Consider the following 22,391-nt stretch of genomic DNA (forward strand, 5'->3'; position numbering starts at 1 on the left):
TACTGCCTGTGCTTCCCACAGGACAGCATGTAAGTTGATATGCTAAGTCTACCCAGGAGCATGGACTAAGACTCAAAAGCCTATCTTGTAACATGGGAGTCCCACATAGCAGCGTAGCACACTGTTGGAAGCCACTGAGTCAACTAATTAAAGACAGTTTTATAGCCAGACTATTTGTTATCCTTACCTCGCACACACACAGAGAATAGCCTAAAGGGAGCAATGGCTCTCTAGGTATTAAAAAAAATCCTCTTTTGTCATATATCTTCAAACGTAGCTCTCACGTTTACATAGATATGCTGAAACAAAGCTCTTCAGTAACATTAATATTGATTAGCAGTATTTTTTGAAAGTAAGAGATGGAAGCTCTCTGAACATATTAGTGCAGCAAGACTGAAAACAATGACTAGTAGGAAAGATGACCTAAATAGATGAATAGTAAATGATAAAAGACACCCAGTGGATTTTATCTAATACCAAGATGATAAACAGCCCCTTGCAGCTAACTCTGTTTTCCCTTATTTCTTAATTCATCTTTCAGCACCGTATTATTGTATTGTTGTAAGAATCTCTTCTGAAATGTGCTGTTTTGTAGATTATGTCATTAGTAATACTCTCGGTACCTGATGAAATAACATATCATGACTAGCTGCTACAACCGGTCATGGATTTTCTGATATATCATTTCCTAGATGGAAAATGCTTTTCTATGGGGAAAAAAAAAAAAAAAAAAGAAAAGAAAAAAGAAAAAAAGTGCTAATAGGAACACTGTTTTTTTTGGGGTTTTTTTTTGTTTAAACAAAAAAGACATTTAAGATAGGGTCAAAACATTTGGATAACATATTTGCAGATTGAATATTTTTGAAGAATAAATTACTGAAACCTTATTTCACTATACATAAAATTTACACTGAAAAAAGGTGCATCCCCCTACTTTTAAGCTTTCCACATCATGATTAACTGAAAATGTTACTCCGTTAAAGAAATTTCAAAGTGCACTTCTATATAACTGAGAAATTCCCTTTCAGTTTTACATTGAACATTTCTGAAGCTCACCAAGGTACACTGCCAAAGAAATAACAATTTACTGTCATCTAACTTTCCAGTATCATCCAACAGTCAAATAAACTCACTGAAATATTTCTATTATCATTGGTGTTTGGTTTTGTTTAGCAGAAGACTCAATTAATGGAATTAGGAAATTCTGATACTTGTACTGATTATAGAGTAAAAGGAAAGTTAAAGAAACTATTTCTGCTAATGCTCTGGGTAACAAAACTAAATGCACTTCTCAAGTGTATAAGTCTCTATATACAGATGTCTAAATTAAAAGATTTATACACTTGCACTTCAGAGATAGATGATCACACAGCCAATAGGAAATGTTAATGAGGACACATTTTCAGATTTCAAGAGAGTATTGGTCAACCAAATTGTCTTGCTCAATCTTCAATAACCACAGTAATCATTTTTACAGTTACTGTAATTGGAAGTACAATAATCACATTAGCAGCAGAAAAGCAGGCTTGCTTTCAGGTTAAGAAAACAAGGAACAGTATAATCATTCTGAACGTGATCCAACACTCATTATGAATTGTTATGTCAAAGAATTCTTATCTGTGTGTTTAATACTGCACATATCAGCACTGAACCAAATGGCAGCATGATAGTTTGGGGACTGTACAGTCTCTGTAGAACATAAGGTAATGAGATGCTATGAGAGTAGTTACAAATAGCACAGTGATAAAATATGCCTGTAAGGTATAACTTTATCATTACATATGTAAATTTCACCACATTCAGTAGAATGCACATTGGGAAAACAAAAATCACACCTTGTGTTTAGCTGTGACATTTGTTAAATTCATGTGTCACAATCTTAGCATTTGGCAACAATTTCTCCTGTGAAAAGACAGAGTCTGGGACATCTGCAAAAGCTGTGACTCAGCTCTTCAGCCAACACATACACCATGAGTATTCCTGCAAAAACCAATCACATCGATCCTTTGGTTTCTCATGATATTTAGTCCTCATCATGAGAAGACTGCTTGTGGGCAGGTGTCTCCTCACAATATTTCTTTCTTCCAGGAGCAGTGGTAGGGCCACCAGGTGCTTATGCAGATTCTACCCTGCCAAGGCTATTTCTCCACTCCAAATCCTTCACAGCTTCGAAAAGAAGTCTCCAGCTTTGTCACTAAATTACTTAATTTCTCACCTAATTTCTGGCCAGTTTATCTCTTAGTAAGAGATCTTCTCTATGGATTTAAAAGTCCCCTCTAGTCCCCAGAATAGAGAGGCTTCTTGTTCAAAAATCTTAACAATCAAGCCCTCTTCCTGTCCAGCTATTCAAACTTTTTCTTGGCAGGAAGCTTTTTATTCCCTCTAGTTCTTCATTATCAGCTTTTATTCACCTGCATGAAACCCACTAGTCACTCCAAAAACATTTAGTTGGACATTTGTACAGACCTCCAACTGGGTTTCTCAGCCTCAATACTACTTCTGCTCCTTTCAGCAACATGTAAATCTTCATTAGGCCTAAGGGTTCATACCTGCTTATCTTAAAAACAAGACAATAAGGATGATTACAATTTTTATTTTGAAGCCATACAGTCAACTGCTGTTGCGGCATAACCTGGCAGCAGCTCACACCACACAGCCACTCATTTGCTGCCTCACAGTTGGATGAAGGAGAGAATAGGAAGCAAAAGTGTACTCACGGGGTGAACTGAGAGCCATTTAATAAGACAGAAAGGGAAAACAGAATGAAAAATGCAATGATAACAAGATATGCAGCCCTGTAGCACTTCCTTGCCACTGGCTGACCAATGCACAGCACCAAAATGACACCCCACTCACACAACACCCTAAGCAGCAGCCAGGCCCCATTCCAGTACCTGCAGCTTTACACCTCTCTATGTGGTGCCATGTGGTATGGAATGACCCAGGCCTCATAAGATGATCAGAGGGCTGGAGCTCCTCTCCTATGAGGAAAGGTTGAGGGAACTGGGCTTGTTTTGCTTGGAGAAGAGAAAGCTCCAGGAAGACCTCACTGTGGCCTTCCAGTACTTGAAGGGAGCATATAAACAGGAGGGAGAATGGCTGTTTATGAGGGTGGATAGTAATAGGAGGACAATGGGAATGGTTTTGAACTAAGATGAGGAAGATTTAGGTTAGATATTAGGGAACGTTTTTCCACACAGAGGGTAATGGCACACTGGAACAGGTTGCCCAAGGAGGCTGTGGATGCCTGGATGTGGTTGCCCAAGGAGGCTGTATGTGACTCTGAGCAGCCTGGTCTGGTGGCAGGTGACCCTGCACATTGCAGGGATCATTTCAACCCAGGCCATTCCATGATTCTATTCATCTGTACCAGCCCCACCCTGCCACTGCCCCATACCATCAAGGTGACAAGTCTGACAACAAGCAGCCCAATTATATTCCTATCACAGCAAGGAATCAAAATATAATTGTATTATTAGAGCTCTTTTAGATGAAACCAGGACAAACGTGTATGTCTAATGCATTGTATTGACACATGCATTTTCATTTCTCCCACTTAAATCTGTTCTTGAATCAATCAAAATTCAAAAAAACTTTTGAATACATGAGGTGTTACCATACATATTCACAACCCATTCAGGAAATGTTCCCTTTTAATGTTTGCATTTTCTTACACTTGGAACCGAGTAATAATTTTTATTATTATTATTGTTCTACTGGGATAGGTAATTCCCATTCAATATTATGTCTGTCTGGAATTTCAAGAAATCCTAGATCAGAACCTGCTTCCTATATTTTGCATTCAGGAAGTGCTTTTCTATTATTCTTTTGGGGATTTTGTTTGTCTTCTCCCCATGATAGAAATAATGTTAACCGGACCCCCACATCTCACCATTATCATAGGCTAGACAGTAGACTTTGTCTAGCAGGCTAGATGATTTGATTTTACCATCAGCAAAAAAATTCTGAAAACTGTCCAAGAGATCTTTCCCAGACAGCCATGCTGGTCATTTTTGTAAAATAAATGAATTTACTAAATAAATAAATAAATAAATAAATGTAAAATAAATGAATTTACACCATGAATTTACTAGGATTTAAAATGAATCACCTATAAATTCTGCTTTCAATGGCTTATTAAGCTTTATCCCCCCACTGTTACTAGGCCTTCTGCCCATTTCTTTTGGGTAACAAAGACTGAAGTCCCTGCTGAACATTTTTTGACTGTCCATAAGGTGCTGAAGGTCTTTGCTGGTGATACTCCTAACAATGCTGTTAAAACATTAAATGGTTGGACATTAGGAAGTATTACTTCTCGGAAAGGGTAGTCATGCATTGGAATGCACTGCCCAGGGAGGTGGTGGAGTCACCAACCATGGGAGTGTTCAAGAAATGTTTGGATGTTGTGTTGATAAATATGATTTAGCTGGTAAGTATTGGTAATGGTTGGACTAGATGATCTTCTAGGTCTTTTTCAACCTTGATAACTCTGTGATTCTGTGAAATGACTAGACAATAAGTAGACAAACAGTCAACAAGTAACAGTGTGCTCGCCTTCACTCCAGCTGCAGGTCAAACTGAAGAGATGCTATCACAGAAACCAGCAAAGTGTTCCAGTAAGAATTTAAAGAGGATTATGGACGTGGAACAAAATACTTTTACTTACATTTAACCACAAAAATCTTGGTGTAATCTTATTTTCCCAACATTACATTAATAAAGAAATACTGGTAAGAGTTCTTTGTGCAATACCCGTAACTCAGCATGGAAGGAAGATGGCAATAGAGATAAAATGTGCAACATTAGGGGAAAAAAAATCTTGGTATTATAAATGAGATAAGAAAGGTACATCACCTAGCAGTCCTTACAGAGATTTTTACACTTAAGGGAAAAATGAGCAAGTCAAAGTACCAGCAAGTATTTTTGACCCTAGTATTAATTTAACATGAGACTGGAGGCTGATATTTTGAAAGTGCTGATATCCCAATGAGTAGTTATAAAGCAGCAATCTCTTATTTAAAACAAACAAACAAAAAAACCCTTTCCTTCATTGTAATTTCTCTTTTTTTCATACTCTAAGTTGTACAGATTTTGATGAAAATATGAAGTGAAATGAAAACAGGACTTAGATTTGATATTACTACAGAACCACTTCATCTTGCACTAGTGAGAATAAAGTTAAATCAAGTACATTCATGATTGCCTCAGTTTACTTCAGGAGAAACACACAAAGCAGCAAATAATTATATTGCATCTGATTTCTTTTAAGATTCTGTGAGTAACTCCTTTAATTTTATACTTCTGTTTCAATTGGCTCTGATGCCTCCCCCCTTAATATCTGGCTCCACCTTCTTGGTATAAGTTGCAGTATCTAAGATCCAGATGAAGGTCTTACTGTAGAGTAGCTTCTGACAGTTCAAAAACTTTTACATAAAGCACTGAGCACTATTCTTGTAAGAAGATGACTAAAGAGGAATGAGAATTTATTGATGCTGATCTTAACCAAAATTATTCACAACCAAGATCCCAGTGAAAAGGACAATAAGATTTTTAAGTTAACAGAAGAGATGATTTTTCCTTTCCTAGAGGTATCCACAGATCAGAGGAAAAGAAAATATGTTAGAGAAAGCATACAAGAATCCTAAACATAAATGAAAAACTAAATGTGCCAAAAAAAATGCATCATTTTATAATTTTTCTAAAATCACTTCTTTATTCAAAAAAATGTAAATGTAATTTAATTCATTTAAAATACTTGAATGTTGACAAGATACTACTAATTTCAAAGTTTGGATATAAAAAAGAGAATGATTTTATCAGAAAAAAGACGGAACTAATTTGTTGTATCATTTCTCAGATAAAGAAACCCAAATCTGGTAATACTCACTTCTGAATTTTTCAGATCTTCCTTTCTTGTCTGTAGTAACTCTCCATATACTTCTTCTTCCTGCTTTAACCTTTTTTCATATTCTGCTAGCTCATCCTGGAGATGATTAAATAGTGTCTGGGCATTTTGCTCCTTAAACATCACCCCATTTAATTTTTTCCTTTAACAAAAATAAATAAATAAATAAATTCAATGAAACAATCATGAGATTATCCATACTGTTTTTCATTCTTTACATACAGTTTTAATTTAAAGTTTTATAACATATAAAATAGGCATCCCTCTTCCTAAAAATTATACCATTTAAAAAATACAGAGAAAGACAATTGATTTTATTGTGAATATTTAGACCACTAATGAGTCTATCAAGAAAGTCAAATTTCTCAATTTTCATAAAAACTTGCATTTTTAAAAACAACCTTCAAGAGAATGAACTGGTTCACTACTACTGAAACATTTGCTGAAATGGTGATAATCAAAGGATGTGGAGGTACTGGAGCAGGTCCAGAGAAGAGCAACACGGCTTGTGAAGGGCTTGGAAAAAAATCAGCTCAATGAGGAGAGGATGAGGGAGCTGGGGCTGTTTAGTCTAGGGAAAAGGAGGCTGAGAGGAGACCTTATTGCTCTCTTCCAGTATCTGAAAGGTACAGTGAAAGCGGGGCAAGTCTCTTCTCACTGGCAACAGGACAAGGAGAAACAACCTCAACTTGCACCAAGGTAAGTTTAGATTGGATGTTAGGAAACACATCTTTACAGACAGGGTACTTAAGCACAGGAATAGGCTCACGAGGGAGGTGGTTGAGTCACCATGCCTGGATGTGTTTAAGAGCTGTTTGAATGTGGTGCTCAGAGATATGATTTAGCAGAGTGTTGTTAGAGTTAGGGTACTATGGTTAGGCTGTGGCTGGACTTGATGATCTTTGAGGTTTTTTCCAACCTGAGTGATTCTATGATTCTGAGATGCAGAATGAGCTCACAACATGCTAGGTAAAAAATATTTTATTATTTGTTGAGGCAGGAAAAGGGAGCTTCATAGCATTTGCATATTTCTTTTTTCTTTTCCTCCCCCCTCCTTCTCTGTTCTTACCAGGCATTGATTTATTTATTCATTTAAAAAACAAAAAAGAAACAAACAAAACAAAACCAAAACAAACAAAAAAAAGACTTTTTACAGAAAAAGACTTCTGCAGAAAAATGAAGCATCTTGGGCATGGATGTCCAACCATCTGATTTACATGGGCTGCACTGAATAAAGAACTGCCTTAGGCAGTACACAAAATATATAAAGCAGTCTACTGTATATATAATATAAAGCATCTACAATGCTATTTATAGACATTAAAATATATCTACACACATATTTTTAAACTACAAAAAGAATGGGCAAGAAAAACTTAAGATGATCTCCAGAGGCCCCTTCCAACCCCTATGATTTTGTAATTCTGTCCCACATAGTCAGCTAAAAAGGTATATGTAGTATCACTTTTTTTCCCCCCAGACAAGAATTTAATGCAAAGATCTTTCAACACTGACAGTACATTTAGTGAATAAGATGACAGAAAACAAACTGTATTAAAATGACACCAGGAATGATTTTTTGTTATTTAGCTATTCTGCACAATTCAACAACCCAAGCTGTTTTCCATTTGACATTGCATAGCAGGTTCACCTTTCTCCTTGAAGAGTAAGCCTGCTGTGCAATCAGCATATATGGCCCTCCAAGGCTTCAGTGGCCTAGAAGGCAGTCCACATAATCAGTTAGATAGGGCCCGTTGAGACTATTTTCAGGACTCATCAGTCACAGTAAGTGTTGGTCCACACTTCTTAAAACAGAGAGAACACAGAAAGAGAGGAATCCACCATTAATTAAGGATGCAACTGACCATGAATATTATTATATTTCCAGAAGTAATACTGATAGCCAAAATTCAGTTTGGCAGGTAGACACTGTATCATTAATAACTTCTACAAATGGATTAGAACTACAGGCAGTAAACACACAAAAATACTCCCAAATTATTAAGTGCATTACATTTCCTAGGAATAACACTGAAAAATAATAAAATTACCAGTAGAAATAGTAATAAAGTAAAATTACTAAGTTACTAAAGCTATACACTACCCTTACAACTTCGTGTACAACAGCAGGTCTTACCGTAAATCAGTGAGAGATTTTTCTGCATCTTCCATCTGTGTTTGCTTCGTATTCCATAATTCAGTGAGTTCCTTAAGTTCATTTTTTAGTTTTTCCACAGTGTGATAGTTTTCATCAATTTGACTAGGAAGAAATGATTGTTTTTCCTGGAAATTAAAATAAATACATAGCATATAAACTAGGAGTGCAAGATTTGCCAATAATGTATTTTAAGCACATGATAGCAGACATCAGTTCATAAATTGTATACTCAAGGAAACAGAACTGCTTCTAGAGTTGAAGTAGTTAGGCAGTAGTTCTAGGTAGTTGAGGTAGTTAGCAAAATGGAATAACTGCTTTCCTATTAGAGCACAATTTTGTCAATCTAGTTATAGCCCAACTTGTTGCACATTTACTATATATCCATATATTTTATTATGACACAATCCCACCTAAAGACTCAGGACAAAAGCAAAAAGTACTTCCAATAGCATCAGAATCTAGTAAAAAAAACAAAACCAAAAAAACCAAAACAACAACACTTTAGCTTACTCATTAAACAAGATAAAATGCATTGCAGCAGTACAGAAGTATTAAAAAGTTGAGAGTATGCTAGTTGGATTATACTTAAAGTAGCTGCATTAGATTTTGTAACCCATACTAGTGAGCTGTAAGCAGTTATGTAAATAGGTTAAATTAACAGGGAGAAAAGTACCTTTTGATTAACCCTATGCATAAACACATACAGATAATTTAAATATGCACACAATTATAAACACTGCATGAAATAAAGAATTTTAAGACCTTAAAATTCAGTAGATAAAGAATATGTGTCAATATTTTAATAAAGGTCAGTTGTTTTTTTTTTAAGATACTGCACCATTTTTCTGAGGCAGTACCCTGGTAGACTGCCTAATTATCATTTTCCGTATAAAATAATTGTTTTGTAATGGTATAGCTAAAAGGAACCTGAAAAAACTAAGGAACCAGAGCTTTTATAACAGATAAGAACATAAGCACAGAAGTGCATGAGATACCTTAAGACCTCCTGAACTTCCTAGAACATAATACATGTGTATATATACATATATATATATATATAATATAATGTGTGTGTATAAGTATTTATATGCAAACATATTATGTATATTACATATTATATTTATTATATATAGAGAGATTAAGAGGGTATATAAGATTAAATAAAAATTTCAGGTTTACTGCAGGAACATAAAATTATTAGAAGGAAAGTGAAGGCAGTCATTAATGCAAATCCCTGTGCAATTGAACCGCCTATATGGTCTCAAACCCTTGATAGTCTTGGGACCAGTAACAGAGGAACTTGTGGAAATGTGGTAGCCTGCGGTATATGTAATACCAGAGCAGATGACTTACTCAGGCTTTAATAATAAGCAAATAATAGAATTTGAGATGACTGAGGTATCAGAGTGTAGTGTAAATATATATAAAAATAAGTCATGACCTATTTTTCTTTTTCTTCTTTTTCCCTAAAGAAAGTCTGGTTCATATATGAGCTATGTTGGAACAAAATTGTCAGTGAAGAAGTTTTTTGTTTCTGACATCCTGGGAAGGCAGACTAAAACTGAAAAGGTTGGCTTCCAAGGACAGGGAATACTAGCCATTGGGTCAGTGCAATCTGGTACCTATTAAGAAGAGAGATAACTTGCAAATGGGTTTTAAAACAAACAAATAAAAATAGTGAGTTCCTCTACATTCTGTAATACTGATAGTCTGAACAACCACTCCTTATGGTCTGTTATAGCAGCTAACAGCCTAGCTCCCCTTCCACAAAACTTCAATAGCTGTGCTTAAGGAATAGCAACAGGCTCTATGGTGGTAATATTATGGGTAACCAAACATTGTTACTAGGTCAATGCTCTCAAGATCTCATAAAATAGGCTTTCTATGTTTTGGTTTTTTTTTTGTTGTTGTTGTTGTTTGTTTCATTTCCAGAGAACACTAGCTGAAATATTGCTAACGGGAACAGTTACTTACAGTTACTAAGAAAGGTATTCTTAAAAGTAAAGCCTAAGAATGTCTTGTACTGGAAAACAATGTAGAATTACTGACTCTTCAGTCACCTCCACATGTCCTAAATTCTTTGGTAAACCTGCTGCGTTCTCTGTGTTAGAGGTGCATAAACTCTGCTTTCCCGGAAAATTTAGAAGCCTGAATGTATCAGTGATTTCCCCAATCCTTAATTAAAGGTTGTCACAAGTAGGAAGTGTTTGAGATTTTAGGAAGAAATTACCAGGTTCACGGAAGCTATTCTGAACAACATGAAAGCTTTTTGTTTGTTTTTATTTTAATCTAGGATTCATCTTTGAGACTGTAATATCTAACTTAAGTTTATACATATACAAATGAAAGAATAAAAATGAACAATAACACAAAGAAAATGCTTTCTCCTTGTAATGTTTATGAACACATTTATATAAAATACAGCGTTCAGTAATGATATTCAGTAATTCCCTTCAGTGTATTATACAGTTTAGTAACTGATACAGCAGATATAAGCCATCATTTACAAAAAGATGCCATCTGCTGTGCAAACATGCAATTAGCAGGCACTTTCTATCATACCAGTATTGTTTTCAACTGCTATTGATTTTCTCCTTTACATTTCCAAAGACCCTCAAGCAATCTGAGACACTGTAGCAAATGAAGAAAGCAAAGGACTTCTCAATGACCCCGATATTTATTCTGCTTTGTACTTCACTCTGCATCAAGGCTACGGATCTCGTACATTAGTGAAAGTAAGAGGAACTTCAAAGCAACTGTGTAGAAATTACCACTTAACTTTTGAGATAAAATGTACTTCATAAAGGCCATGAAAACATTAATTTATTCACCTGCATAGCATTTAGCTGTTTTTGCAGACTATTCCTTTTTTGCTGCAGTTGTTGTTCTGTTTGCTTCTGCTTTTTGTCTAGCTCTTGCACTCTCTGATTCAAATAGGAGAGCTTCTGCAGGGAATATCCACAAAGAGATGTGTTATTACTCAAAACATCCAGAGAAATTGGATAAAGTTTTAGCTGTAAACTACTTAAGGAATATATCGTTAAGTTTACTTTTCTTTACCCCTACACCGTGCAGCTCGGGCTCTTTTTCCTAATAGTCAGCACCATGCTCAATGTCACATGTTATGTACGCTATGGCTTTGAAGGAAAAAAAAAAAAAGAAAAAAAAAAAAAAGAAAAAAAAAAAAAAAAAAAAAAGAAAAAAAAAAACGGCAACATATAAAAGAGAAAACATCTTTGGTGTTTCAAAGAGTGTTTATCATCACAGAGCAAAATATCACTGCTCACTCTTTTCCCCAGGCTTCTTTACATTCCTTTTGCCAAGAAAGCTACAAATAAAGTTATCTAACTAAAATGTGTATTTGGAATAGCTTTCACGGAAGGAATATAAAGGAAAAATGTTTACCACCAACTCATGAAAAATACAGCTAAAGAGAGCAAGTAAGAAGAGGAAGAATATGGAAAATAAAATATTTGGATAATTCATTTTTGTATTTTTCATTTAGCTATTCTGTTATTAATTAGCACCTCAAACAAAACAGTTCTTCTCAATTGTACTAATTTCATTTGCATCATTAGTGTGAGCAACAGATACTAAATGATATCAACTATTATTTATGCATGTAATAAAAAGATTTACATCACAAAATCTACTGAAATAATTGTATAACTATATGTTAATCAAAATTTCAAATTCAATTCATCTTATATAACAATAAACATTAAAATCAGTATTAATATTTCCATTTTGAAATATTTAAAACCTTTAATCAAGGAGAAAGTTCTTCTTTGGAATTATCAGTATCTCACACATCCTTCACATACAAATCTGCTTGGGCAAACCCTGTTTCCAGGCTTCTATAACAGAAGCAAATACACCGCTATGGACAATGATACATAACTTACACCACACCTCCCTGGGTTTCCAGGAAACTAATGATGTGGTCTTTGTCACATTGTTTCTACTTCATTTTAGCTAGGGTAGGGCTAACATCATTAGTCACTGTCATTATTACGCTGTTTTGAAAATACTATTAGCAAAGGGCTTTTTTCCATTTTGACGTGTTAAACCTAAATCAAGAATAATCAAATAATTCATTATCTAAACTCAAACTACCCTACATTCTCCAGTTCCCTCCTGATAGTGATGAAGTATTGCTATATGCAGGTTATATAAAGAACAATTCATACAGAGTAAGAATAAGAAAAAAAAAAAAAAAAGATGATGATCTCCTGTGGCAAACTATTGACTACTATTCAGATAACTGAACCTGAAAACTGCACAACAATTCTGTAAGAACTTACAGATGAGGCAAAAGAAACACTCATGTCATAGCTTTGACCAAAAATAAAAACCTCATATCTAAACTAGAAAGTCTTGAAAGATGTTGACCATACTTGATTGAAAGCATGATAATAAAATGTATGAGGATCATCCAATTCTTACTTCTGGATGAAAAGACAAACAAAAAACCAAACAAGTTTGGTTTGGGGTGATTTTGAAACAAAAATGAAGGTATTTGGCCTTTTTTTAACAGGAACAATGAACAAGAGAAATTCTTCTCCACTTTCAGGCACTTAAGAGATAAGTCCTTCCTTTGAACTGGTAATAATCAGTGTACTTCTTTCCTCTGACAGAAAAAAAAAAGAAACAAAAACAAAAAACCAAACACTAAACAAGAAACAGGAGCACATATGTGGGGCGTGTGGAGGGAAATTTCAGGTATTTTCCCTAAACTGTAAAACTGCTTGTTTTAGTGAGCAGTCTAGCAATCACTGGCCTAGTAGAAGGCATCACTGCCCACAGTAGATGGGTTGAAACAAGATGATTTTTAAGGTCCCTTCCAAACCAAAATATTTAATGTTCCTGAGACCTCACATGGCATACAGAACAAAGGCTTGGTAAAGCAAAGTTTGATTTAAGCATAATGACAACAGGACAACCCGCACTTTGTTTTTGATTTATACAGTAATCACAGTGAATGCTAAACTCTGCTGCACACACGTCAGAAGACAGAATCATAGAATGGCCTGGGCTGAAAAGGATCATAACGATTATCTAGTTTCAACCCCCCTGTGCAGGGTCACCAACCACTAGACCAGGCTGCCCAGAGCCACATCCAGCCTGGCCTTCAATGCCTTCAGGGATGGGGCAACCACCACCTCCCTAGGCAACTTGTTCCAGTTTGCCACCACCCTCTGAGTGAAAAACCTCCTCCTAATATCTAACCTAAACCTCCCTGTCTTAGTTTAAAACCATTCCACCTTGTCCTATCACTACCCACCCTTGTAAACAGCTGTTCCCATGCCTGTTAATATGCTCCCTTCAAGTACTAGAAGACCTCACTGAGGTTTCCCCAGAGCCTTCTCTTCTCTAAGCTAAACAAGCCCAGTTCCCCCAACCTTTCCTCATAGGAGAGGAGCTCCAGCCCTCTTATCATCAGAAAGGAAATAAAATATTTACTATGTTTCTAGTTGTCAGAGCCATTCCCTGAAACAAGAAAAGGAATAAGAACCTAATCAAGAATACACAGTGTTACAGAAATGTTTTTAATGAGAAAAAAATATATATCTTTAAATTACATCCTAGCAGCTCTGCAAATGAAGGATAGTATGGTTTCATTTAGTGTTTTTAAGTGTACATATACACATATACATAAAAGTCACTGAAGTGCCATTACATCTTACATCAAACCATTGTTCATATTTTGAATATTTCTGCGTCTTTTCATAAAAATAAGATCTGTTTTCACAGACACTGGTCACAAGGGGACTATCATCATTAATTAACAAAATGATTATCTACTTAAGGCCTCCAGTTTTAAAGACTAAGTAAACTGATCCACCTACTAGGGGTGCTTTTCAAAACCATCCATCACTGTACTATCTTGGTTTCAAACAGTAATTTATTTAAATAACATTGTCTAATGTACATTCTGTTCTCTATCACCACTGTTGCAACACTCCTTATAAGGAAAGTTTTCAAAGATCTAAAGAATTATGAGATCTAAAAGAGGAAGCTGTAGTAACAAAAAGTGCTTCACAGCCATACAATTTCAATTGTCATTCCTGAACTTGTCTGTATGAAAAGTTACTTCCTGAACATTCTCCCAAGGTTTTACTCTTAGAAAAAGTCAGCATCATTAATACATCCAGCACATGTGGGCAGTAATTGATGACCTAGTATTCTAAGTCATCACTGGGCAAGTGGAGGAAAACCACCTTTTTAGCTGTGCTTTCAAGACATGTCAGACTATGACAGTACAAATGCTCTGCACTTGTTTTGCTTCTGGTAAAGCTTGGATAAAGTACACCTTTCTCTTCCAAAGTCATTTCCAGTATTCTGAGGATTTGTTTTTAAGACTAAGTTCTTCTGTGTCTTTTTCTTATATAAAACAGATATTTCATGAGAAAAACGAAAAAATAATAATAATAAAAAGCATCACTCATAAAGCAGGGAATGTAAAAGGCTTTCCAGCCTGTCATGGCTTACACATCTGTTGCTCTTCTCAGCTTATAACAAAACAGACACAAAGGAAACAAGCAAGTACTAAACAGTCTTTCCTTTTGTAAGAAAAAGGATTGCAAATCTTAAAAGATAAATAACAACTTTTCTAATACATGAGGCAAGAAAGGACAAAACTAAGACAGGGATCAGGCTGCATATTTTGTTGTATCACAGCACAACCTTAAAGCACACCTTAAAAATCAATCTCTTCTGAGCTCTCATGTTTCATCTTCTTAATTTTCTTTTTATTTTTCTTGTAATAACAATTTGAAAATATGTCAGCAAATGGCTCAGAATCTACCACTTTTACCTTATGGTTCTCATTAAATAAATCTTCCTTTTGTTTAAATTTTGCTTCTAGATGAGCTATGTTGCTCTCTATCTCTTCTATTCTCTTCATATCTTCTTCTCTTTTCTTTAGATTCTCTCTTTGCTTTTCCCTTAGGTCATCATATACTGTTTTAACCTTGGCCTGTTTATTGAAATATATAGAGAAATACCTTTCAGTACTGAAATCAGAAGCAAAGTAAAACATGAAAAATTCAAATCTGAAAACATTTATAACCTAAAGCACATACCTTGAATATGTCACAACATTCAGTGGAATTGAAAATGTCTTCAGAATGAAGCAAAGTTGGCCATAAGTAAGCGTGTGAATAATAAAGGCCGAATAGCCAGCACAGTTGGCATACACAGAAGATGCATCAGCAACAAGTAGTATGAAATACAGGTATTATATTGAAGCAGACAGTTAATTTACAATAACGTTAAGCAAATAGAAGATGAGATTTCCAAACTGGGGAATTAAAGCAAAGAGGTCTTACATAAATTTACAACTCCTGCTGCACCAAATTCACCATCACTTAAACTCAATTATTTCTCTATCTAACACCAAACAAATAGCACAGCCACTATCTATATGTGTATGTAAACATGAAGTGGAATTCAGCTACCACCATTTTGATTTCCACTTTTAGAACCTGAATTCAAGGTAGATTACTGAGAAGATGGTAAGGAGCAACCATACTCACATCTTACTCTTTTAGCTTTATGTAGAAAATAACTCTCTTAATCATAGTCTGCAAACACATTCACCTTTACTTGAACTGTTTCTAGTAGTAAGCACAACAAAACTGTCAAATTCACAGGTGAAGGTTATGGATTAAGTTTTAAGTAACAAAATGACTGGTAAGTAGAACAGAAAAGCTTCCCATACAAGCATTAGTAATTCTGGATTGATAGTGGTTTACTCATATGGCATTAGGAAATTCCCTTTAGCTACCTCAGAAAAGACTCTCTAAACTGCTATGTACTTTTATAGTTTCTTGTTAATAACACATTTTGCTCTTTCAGTAGCCTTCACATTTAGTCCTGTTATTAAGTGTACAGTTAACAAATGTACAGTTAGAAGAGTGGTGAGGTTAGGATGACATTTCACAGGTTTTATAATTAGAGAAATTATCATGGTGAAAAAAGACAATCAAAATTAAATGAAATACTCACCCACATCCTAGGATTACAGTAAAAAAAAAAAAACTCTAAAGGGAGGGATCTCCAGAAAGTGATCCTTCTCTAGGAGGCAGTAAGCCCTTAAATGAGGTCCAGGAGAGGTGCAGATAGGCTCCACCCCTTCCAGTCACACAGGTGAATTTTCTTCACCTGTGCTCCCAGGGCTGACTCAGTGCTTGCCTCAGGTGATCAGTCACTGGTTCAGGCCAAGACTCAACAGTTCCCATACAGTAAGAAAAACACTCTTGACAACAAATCAATCAGTTAAAACAACCAAACAAACAAACAAAAAAGTAGCAACAAAAAATTGTAGTTAAAAATAAACATTACAAAAAGTATAAGATACTTATAAAGACGAACCCACAAAAAGTATGAGATACTTAAAAAGATGAACCTCTTTGTTGTGAAAATACATGAACTACGATGAAAAAAATTCAGAACAGCAAATTTATATCCAATTAGGGAACTGTTCTGTTCCCGTCTGTAACAGGAAAGAAGTAGGATAGAATCGCTACTGAGTGATTTTTGCAAGAACCAAGAGGAAACAAAGATCTGAGAAGGACTTACGGTCAGCACAGTAAATCCAAGAACAGCCTTTGAAATCTCTCAGATTACCTCTTTCCTGTTTGATACAACCACAAAAGAAGCCAGATTTCTGCAGAAAATAGTCCTGTAGCTTCCACTCTGTGTCTTGCTTGAAGCATTAAGAACTTACAGTTACTACATTTGTTGTATGACCATTATACGTGCTCTCAAGGGAGGCACCTGAGGGAATTGATTTTCCAATGGATGGAAATGGATGGCAGTGCCCTACTTGGAATTTCAGTAAGAAAATTTTAAGTTGTATCAGTGCTTGCCTGAGGACTGTTGGAAAGCAACAACAAAGATCAGACAAAAAGGCTTACATCTGACAATCAGAAAAAGTAACAGAAGAGCATCTTGCGTGAATTAAGTAGTTCACACTAGGGGAAAATCAAATGGTGTTAAAATGGCTCATTTTATTCATACAGGCATGAATATCAAGTATGGTAAGGGCCTCATTGTATTTTCTATAGAAACTGAAGTAAGAAAATACATGAATTCGAATGATACTGTCTCTGCATATATAAATTATTATTGAAAACTGTTGTGTATTTTCTAGCAAACTGGAAGTTACTGCAAACATCTTGGATACAACTAATATATTCCAAGTTCTCATGAGTATTTACATTTTCCAAGATGAATATAAAAACAAACTCAGTTACTTAGCAAACCCCATTACCTTTCTATCAGCTACAAGGTACTCAAAGCTAATTTATGGCATGAAGTAAAAAGAATGCAGACGGAAAACTTAGCTGTCAAGGAAATGGGTTACTGTCATATTTACCCGAATCACTTCGCAAATTCCTTTTGCATCTTGAATTTCTTTCATAAGATTCAACTCCAAATTCTTTGGGGAAAAAATAAAGTAATATGCAACACATAAGAAAATAAATTAAGAGACAACAGCAGTGACATCACAGCAAGAACAAGCACAACTTTTAAATTTTCTCTTGACTATCATAAAACTACATAAAAAATGAAATTACAATTGTTACTCATGCACAGTAGCTAAATAAGTATAGACTATGCTATAAGAAAATGAAGAATATATTTTAAATTTTAATAAATGTACCATTAACATAATAATAATTATTATCATTATTATAAACTTTTGATCTTAAGGTAATTAAATACATGAAGAAGCTGAGACGCCTTACCTAAAATGATACAGAATATCAAATGTTAAAATTTTTAAAAATCTCAGTACTTTCTGTCAGTTTATGATGAGACTTTTTTCGTAATTTCTAGTAAAAATCTGAACATGTTTCATCCTTTTCCTATATGAGTATTCTACCCACACTACTTCTGGGATTACAGTTAAATAAATTATTGTAGACTGCACAATGAAAACCTCTAGTTTAATGTAGGTCACCTTAGCAGACCATCATAACCAAACTATGCCTGATTACAGTCTAAGCCAAATCCGAATTAGAGTTTTCTGTTTTCTTTTAAATGAATTTAGGGACATTATTTAGGTAAAACTAGGCATAACATGGCCAACAGAACAGTTAGAAACAGACTCAATCCCTTCTATTGTTGCAATATATTTCTTCAAGATTTTTAATTAATCTTATCTGCATTCTGGAAGCATGTGCCATCAGCATATAGAGAGGGAGGTTCTTGCATAAGCAAGTCATAAGAATCATTCAGAAGCTACATACATATGGAAATACAGAAGAAGGTGAAAGAACATATTCATTTATTCTCAACCCCTCAATCCCAAAGATTATTATAAACTGCATGAGAAAAGGAGACAGGCAGATCAATGTTCATGTAGAAAACACGTTTCAAGGAAATCCTGTAATCAATGAGTAGAAGACTTTTATTTCCAGATGAAAGTTCATTCATCTCCTCCAAGGAAAACTCTGAGCAAAAATCAGTGTCCATGGGCCTTAATACCCTCTCACACATTCATACACCTATCTGAATCTAAATCTACTGAGCCTCAGATGAACTGTATGTGGCTTCTGGACTGCTCTCCAAAATGCAGCATCATTTAGAATGACTGATGATAACGTCTGGTGGTCCTGTGAATATATTTTTCATTCTGCTTGGTAGCCCACAGAGACAGTTGAACTGGTGGTTACAGACAGATGCTTTGTCAGACACACCAAGGGATAATTGCTCTAACAAAATATCAGCAGAGACCACACAACCAACTTTAAATTGCACCATCATTTATAAGGACATATTCAATTGTTGCTTAGATAGAGAGGTATCTTAGCTTCTCTGCATTCTATTCTCACTTAACTAGCAACTTTTACCTTGTAATTAGCTCTTGCTAGTAGCCATCTTTGTGTGTGCCTTCATGTGTTAATGCTTTGAAAATACAAGCACACTACTTTAGCTGCTATGGTAGCTGATTAACCATAGATTAACCATAATCATTAAAATCGACAACACAATGATAACTCTGCCACTGTTAGAAATGGAGGTACTCAACAACAAGGGAACTGGAGAAACTTAAGAGGTACTGGAAAGCTATCACTGGAGATGGGACATTAACAATGGCTGAATGTAGAAGCTGTGCCAAGAAAGAAACCAGAACACAAACAAAATGAAATTCTGTCTCTAACCATAAATGCATAACCATAAATGAGATACATTTTTGACTGGCTGCATGCCCAGGATACTAACACTATCTATGCCTTGAGTAGGGAGATTAAGGAACAGCAAAATCAAAAAAGTAATGCTGTAGTCAAAATTCAAAAAATGGGTTTTTTATTGTTAGTATATTAAAAACGTTATGAAAGATAGCTGAAAAAGTAAAATATTTGCAAGCCAGACAGGGACTATTTATATATATCTTACTAGAGGCTCAAAGTACATGTAAATCAGGTTTTGATGGATGTTTTGGAAACATCAAATAGAAAAATAAACACCACTAAACAGAAGGGAAGCTGTTAGTAGCCAGACTGTATCCTCCAGCATTTGAAATTATGTCTAAAACAAGCAAAACAGAAAAGATCCTGAATTTCATGGATTCAAAAATAAAAAAATACCATCAGGGAAGCAAAATAAGAATTTTTAGAAGAACATGCAAAGTATATAAGAACTAGTAACAAATCCTTTTCCAAATACATCTGAATAGGAAAGCTGCTAGAGACAATGTATGACTAACAGACGAACAGAAGCACTGATTTTAAAATCTGGATTACTTATTTACAGTAGACAAAATTCAACAAAGGTAAATGTGTGCTTGTACATTAGGATCAAGAACTTGTAGCGGACTGGACTCCAAGCTTGTTAATAATAAAGCAGGAACAAGATCACAAAGGTAAAACAGGCATTCCCTAACACTGTGAATAAAAAGCTCCATTGCATTTAAAGGAATAAATGTAATGTTAAGAACTATTAAGAAAGGAAAAAAGAGCAAAATAGAGATCCTCTTTATACCACTGCATAAACCGACTGTGCGTCTAAACATCAAATATTCTCTGCAGTTCTAATCCTGCTCCCTCTTCCCCCGTAATAATGGAATTGGAAAAAGTACTGAGCAAACAAGAGGATGATAGATATGGGACAGTTTTCATTCATGAAATGTTAATCGAAGTCTTCAGCCTGAAAAGGAACATAAAAGTCTGTAAAGTAATGTGGGACATGCAGAAAGGAAATCTGGAATATCTGATCATTCCGTATTTGAAAATAAGAAGTATGGCATTATATGAATATAGTATATGCTGGGCAGAAGTCAAACAAAATTTCTCATTCTTCCCACAACACATAAAGAAGCTGTTGAAGTTATCACAGAATGTCATGGATGTTAAAAATTCAAGACATAACTGAAATTTTGACAAGAGATGAACAACAATTCTAAATTATTTTTTAATAGTTAAGGGAAAAATATAAATTAAGCAAATAAACAGGGATGATTTCCTGAAACTTTCTTAGACTAATTTTTAGCACCCATGGAGTATGCATTAAAAAGAAAAAGAAGCACCATAAAATATTCTTTGCTCATGCTGTTGAACATACATCCATATAAGTTATAGCACATGACACCAAGAATGCAGAGAAAATGGTGTTTGGCAAATTTGTATCCAAACAAGACACAACAAATTTAGCATTAAAACATACTGCCACAGAACAGCATAATATAATATAAAAAAGAAAATTTACAGGTCAAACCTACGAGGTGCAAATTCAGATATTGCCAGTAATATAAATTTGATGCAAGAGAAGACAACCTGGGACAATGAAAGGCTTTAAAGTTCTCTAGCCCATGTTTTACAGTTTTTCCCTTTGGCTCTAAAAGTGACTCTGTTTTAAATCACATCCAGCTACTCCCCTTTTCTGTTTTTCAGGCAGAGTCGAGTACTAGGATTTACTTACTTAGGAAAAAAGTGCCTAACACATCAATGCATACTACAGTTTACAAAATACTATGGAAGTTCTTAATTTAACTGATTAAAAGTTAGGAAATCTTGAAACTGTTACAGAAAATAAAATGTTGAAGGACTTCCTTCCAGGAAATCAATACTTTGTATACATTAGAAGAACATTAATGGAAAATATACAAAACACCATTTATATCTCCCTGGTATAAAAACTGTCCTGAAAATTCCTCTTCTTATTTCCTTTACATATTTCTGAATGCAATGTTATTTACTAAGAATTATGCCAAGCAAGAAAACCCACAAAAATATTCTCATACAATCATGACAAGACCTTTATATAAGAATAAATTTAAATTCAATTCTAGAAAACTAATTACATCCAAATGATAATTAAATAATTACTCAAATACAGTATCTCATGCACAATGTCTACATTTGCTATCAAATAAAACTATATTGATTGGCAAATTATTCCAATCGGTTACATAAGGGTGAGGTTACTTGTTAGTATTCCTGTTGAATCACCTATAAATAGTAGAGTTTTAGTATTCTTTAATAATTGTAAACTTTAATTTTTAGTCTGATGTTACCTGTGATCACTTAATAACCAATTTATTTTCTTTTCCAGAGATTACTGTTATTTTCCATATTTTCAAGTGCTTTAAAATACATAGTAAAACACAGAAATCCCAGATTATTATTTGAGCATTATTTTGCTGCTTGCCTAGTAATTCCCTGTTGCAGATTTGTTGTTTGTCTTTGTTTATCTTATGCATTAAAATCAAATAAAAAACCTACAACCTTGTAAGCCGTCTTTTCTGCAGTTATTTCTCCTTGGATTTGTTCCCACTTTGCTTTTTTTTCATTGTAAGATTTTTCAGCTTTACAAAGCTCTCCATTTAGTCTCTTTATTTCCTGTTCAGACTTCTCTATGCTTTTGATGAGAGTTTTCATTTCTGACTGATAGGCCTCCTTTGTTCTTGAGCTGTTAAAATAAAATTATTTTATAAAGTCTGCTTACTAAAAGGAAAACTCAATATTAAATAAGCAAAGCTGAAATATTTGAAAATCGAAAGTAAAGGCAGTATTTCATCATCCATTTATCTGATGTTGAATACACCAAGTTCTTCCCCAAAACTTCAAACTTACTTCATTCATGAGTCTAAGTAAGTCCTGATATTTTATTCACATCAAACAATTATATGCAGCCTTTTTTTTACCTATACATTCACATTGTTAACCTTTTTAATAGAATCACAGAATCCCAAAATGGCTGAGCCCTCCTTGCTCCATCAGGAACACCAGAGCAGAGGCACAGGCCCACATCCAGGCAGCTGCTGAAGGTCTCTGTGGAGCAGAGCCCACACACAGCCTCTGGGCAGCCTGTGCCAGT

At 34.8% G+C, this 22,391-nt stretch overlaps 1 protein-coding gene across 1 annotated transcript in view; it reads right to left on the reverse strand.

Moving 5' to 3' along the window:
• The window catches only part of CCDC178 (coiled-coil domain containing 178), a 153,200-nt gene that overhangs the window by 101,023 nt on the left and 29,786 nt on the right, over positions 1-22,391 (reverse strand). Inside the window, exons 13-18 of the mRNA XM_015855502.2 lie at positions 21,800-21,983; positions 17,446-17,508; positions 14,881-15,042; positions 10,895-11,008; positions 8,043-8,188; positions 5,888-6,047 (exon numbers count right to left, since the gene is read on the reverse strand). Coding sequence (XP_015710988.1) covers positions 5,888-6,047; positions 8,043-8,188; positions 10,895-11,008; positions 14,881-15,042; positions 17,446-17,508; positions 21,800-21,983 — 829 coding nt within the window. The remainder of the gene's footprint in view (positions 1-5,887; positions 6,048-8,042; positions 8,189-10,894; positions 11,009-14,880; positions 15,043-17,445; positions 17,509-21,799; positions 21,984-22,391) is intronic.

The sequence above is a fragment of the Coturnix japonica genome, chromosome 2 (genome assembly GCF_001577835.2).
Source record: "Coturnix japonica isolate 7356 chromosome 2, Coturnix japonica 2.1, whole genome shotgun sequence".
In the NCBI taxonomy this organism is placed as follows: Eukaryota; Metazoa; Chordata; class Aves; order Galliformes; family Phasianidae; genus Coturnix; species Coturnix japonica.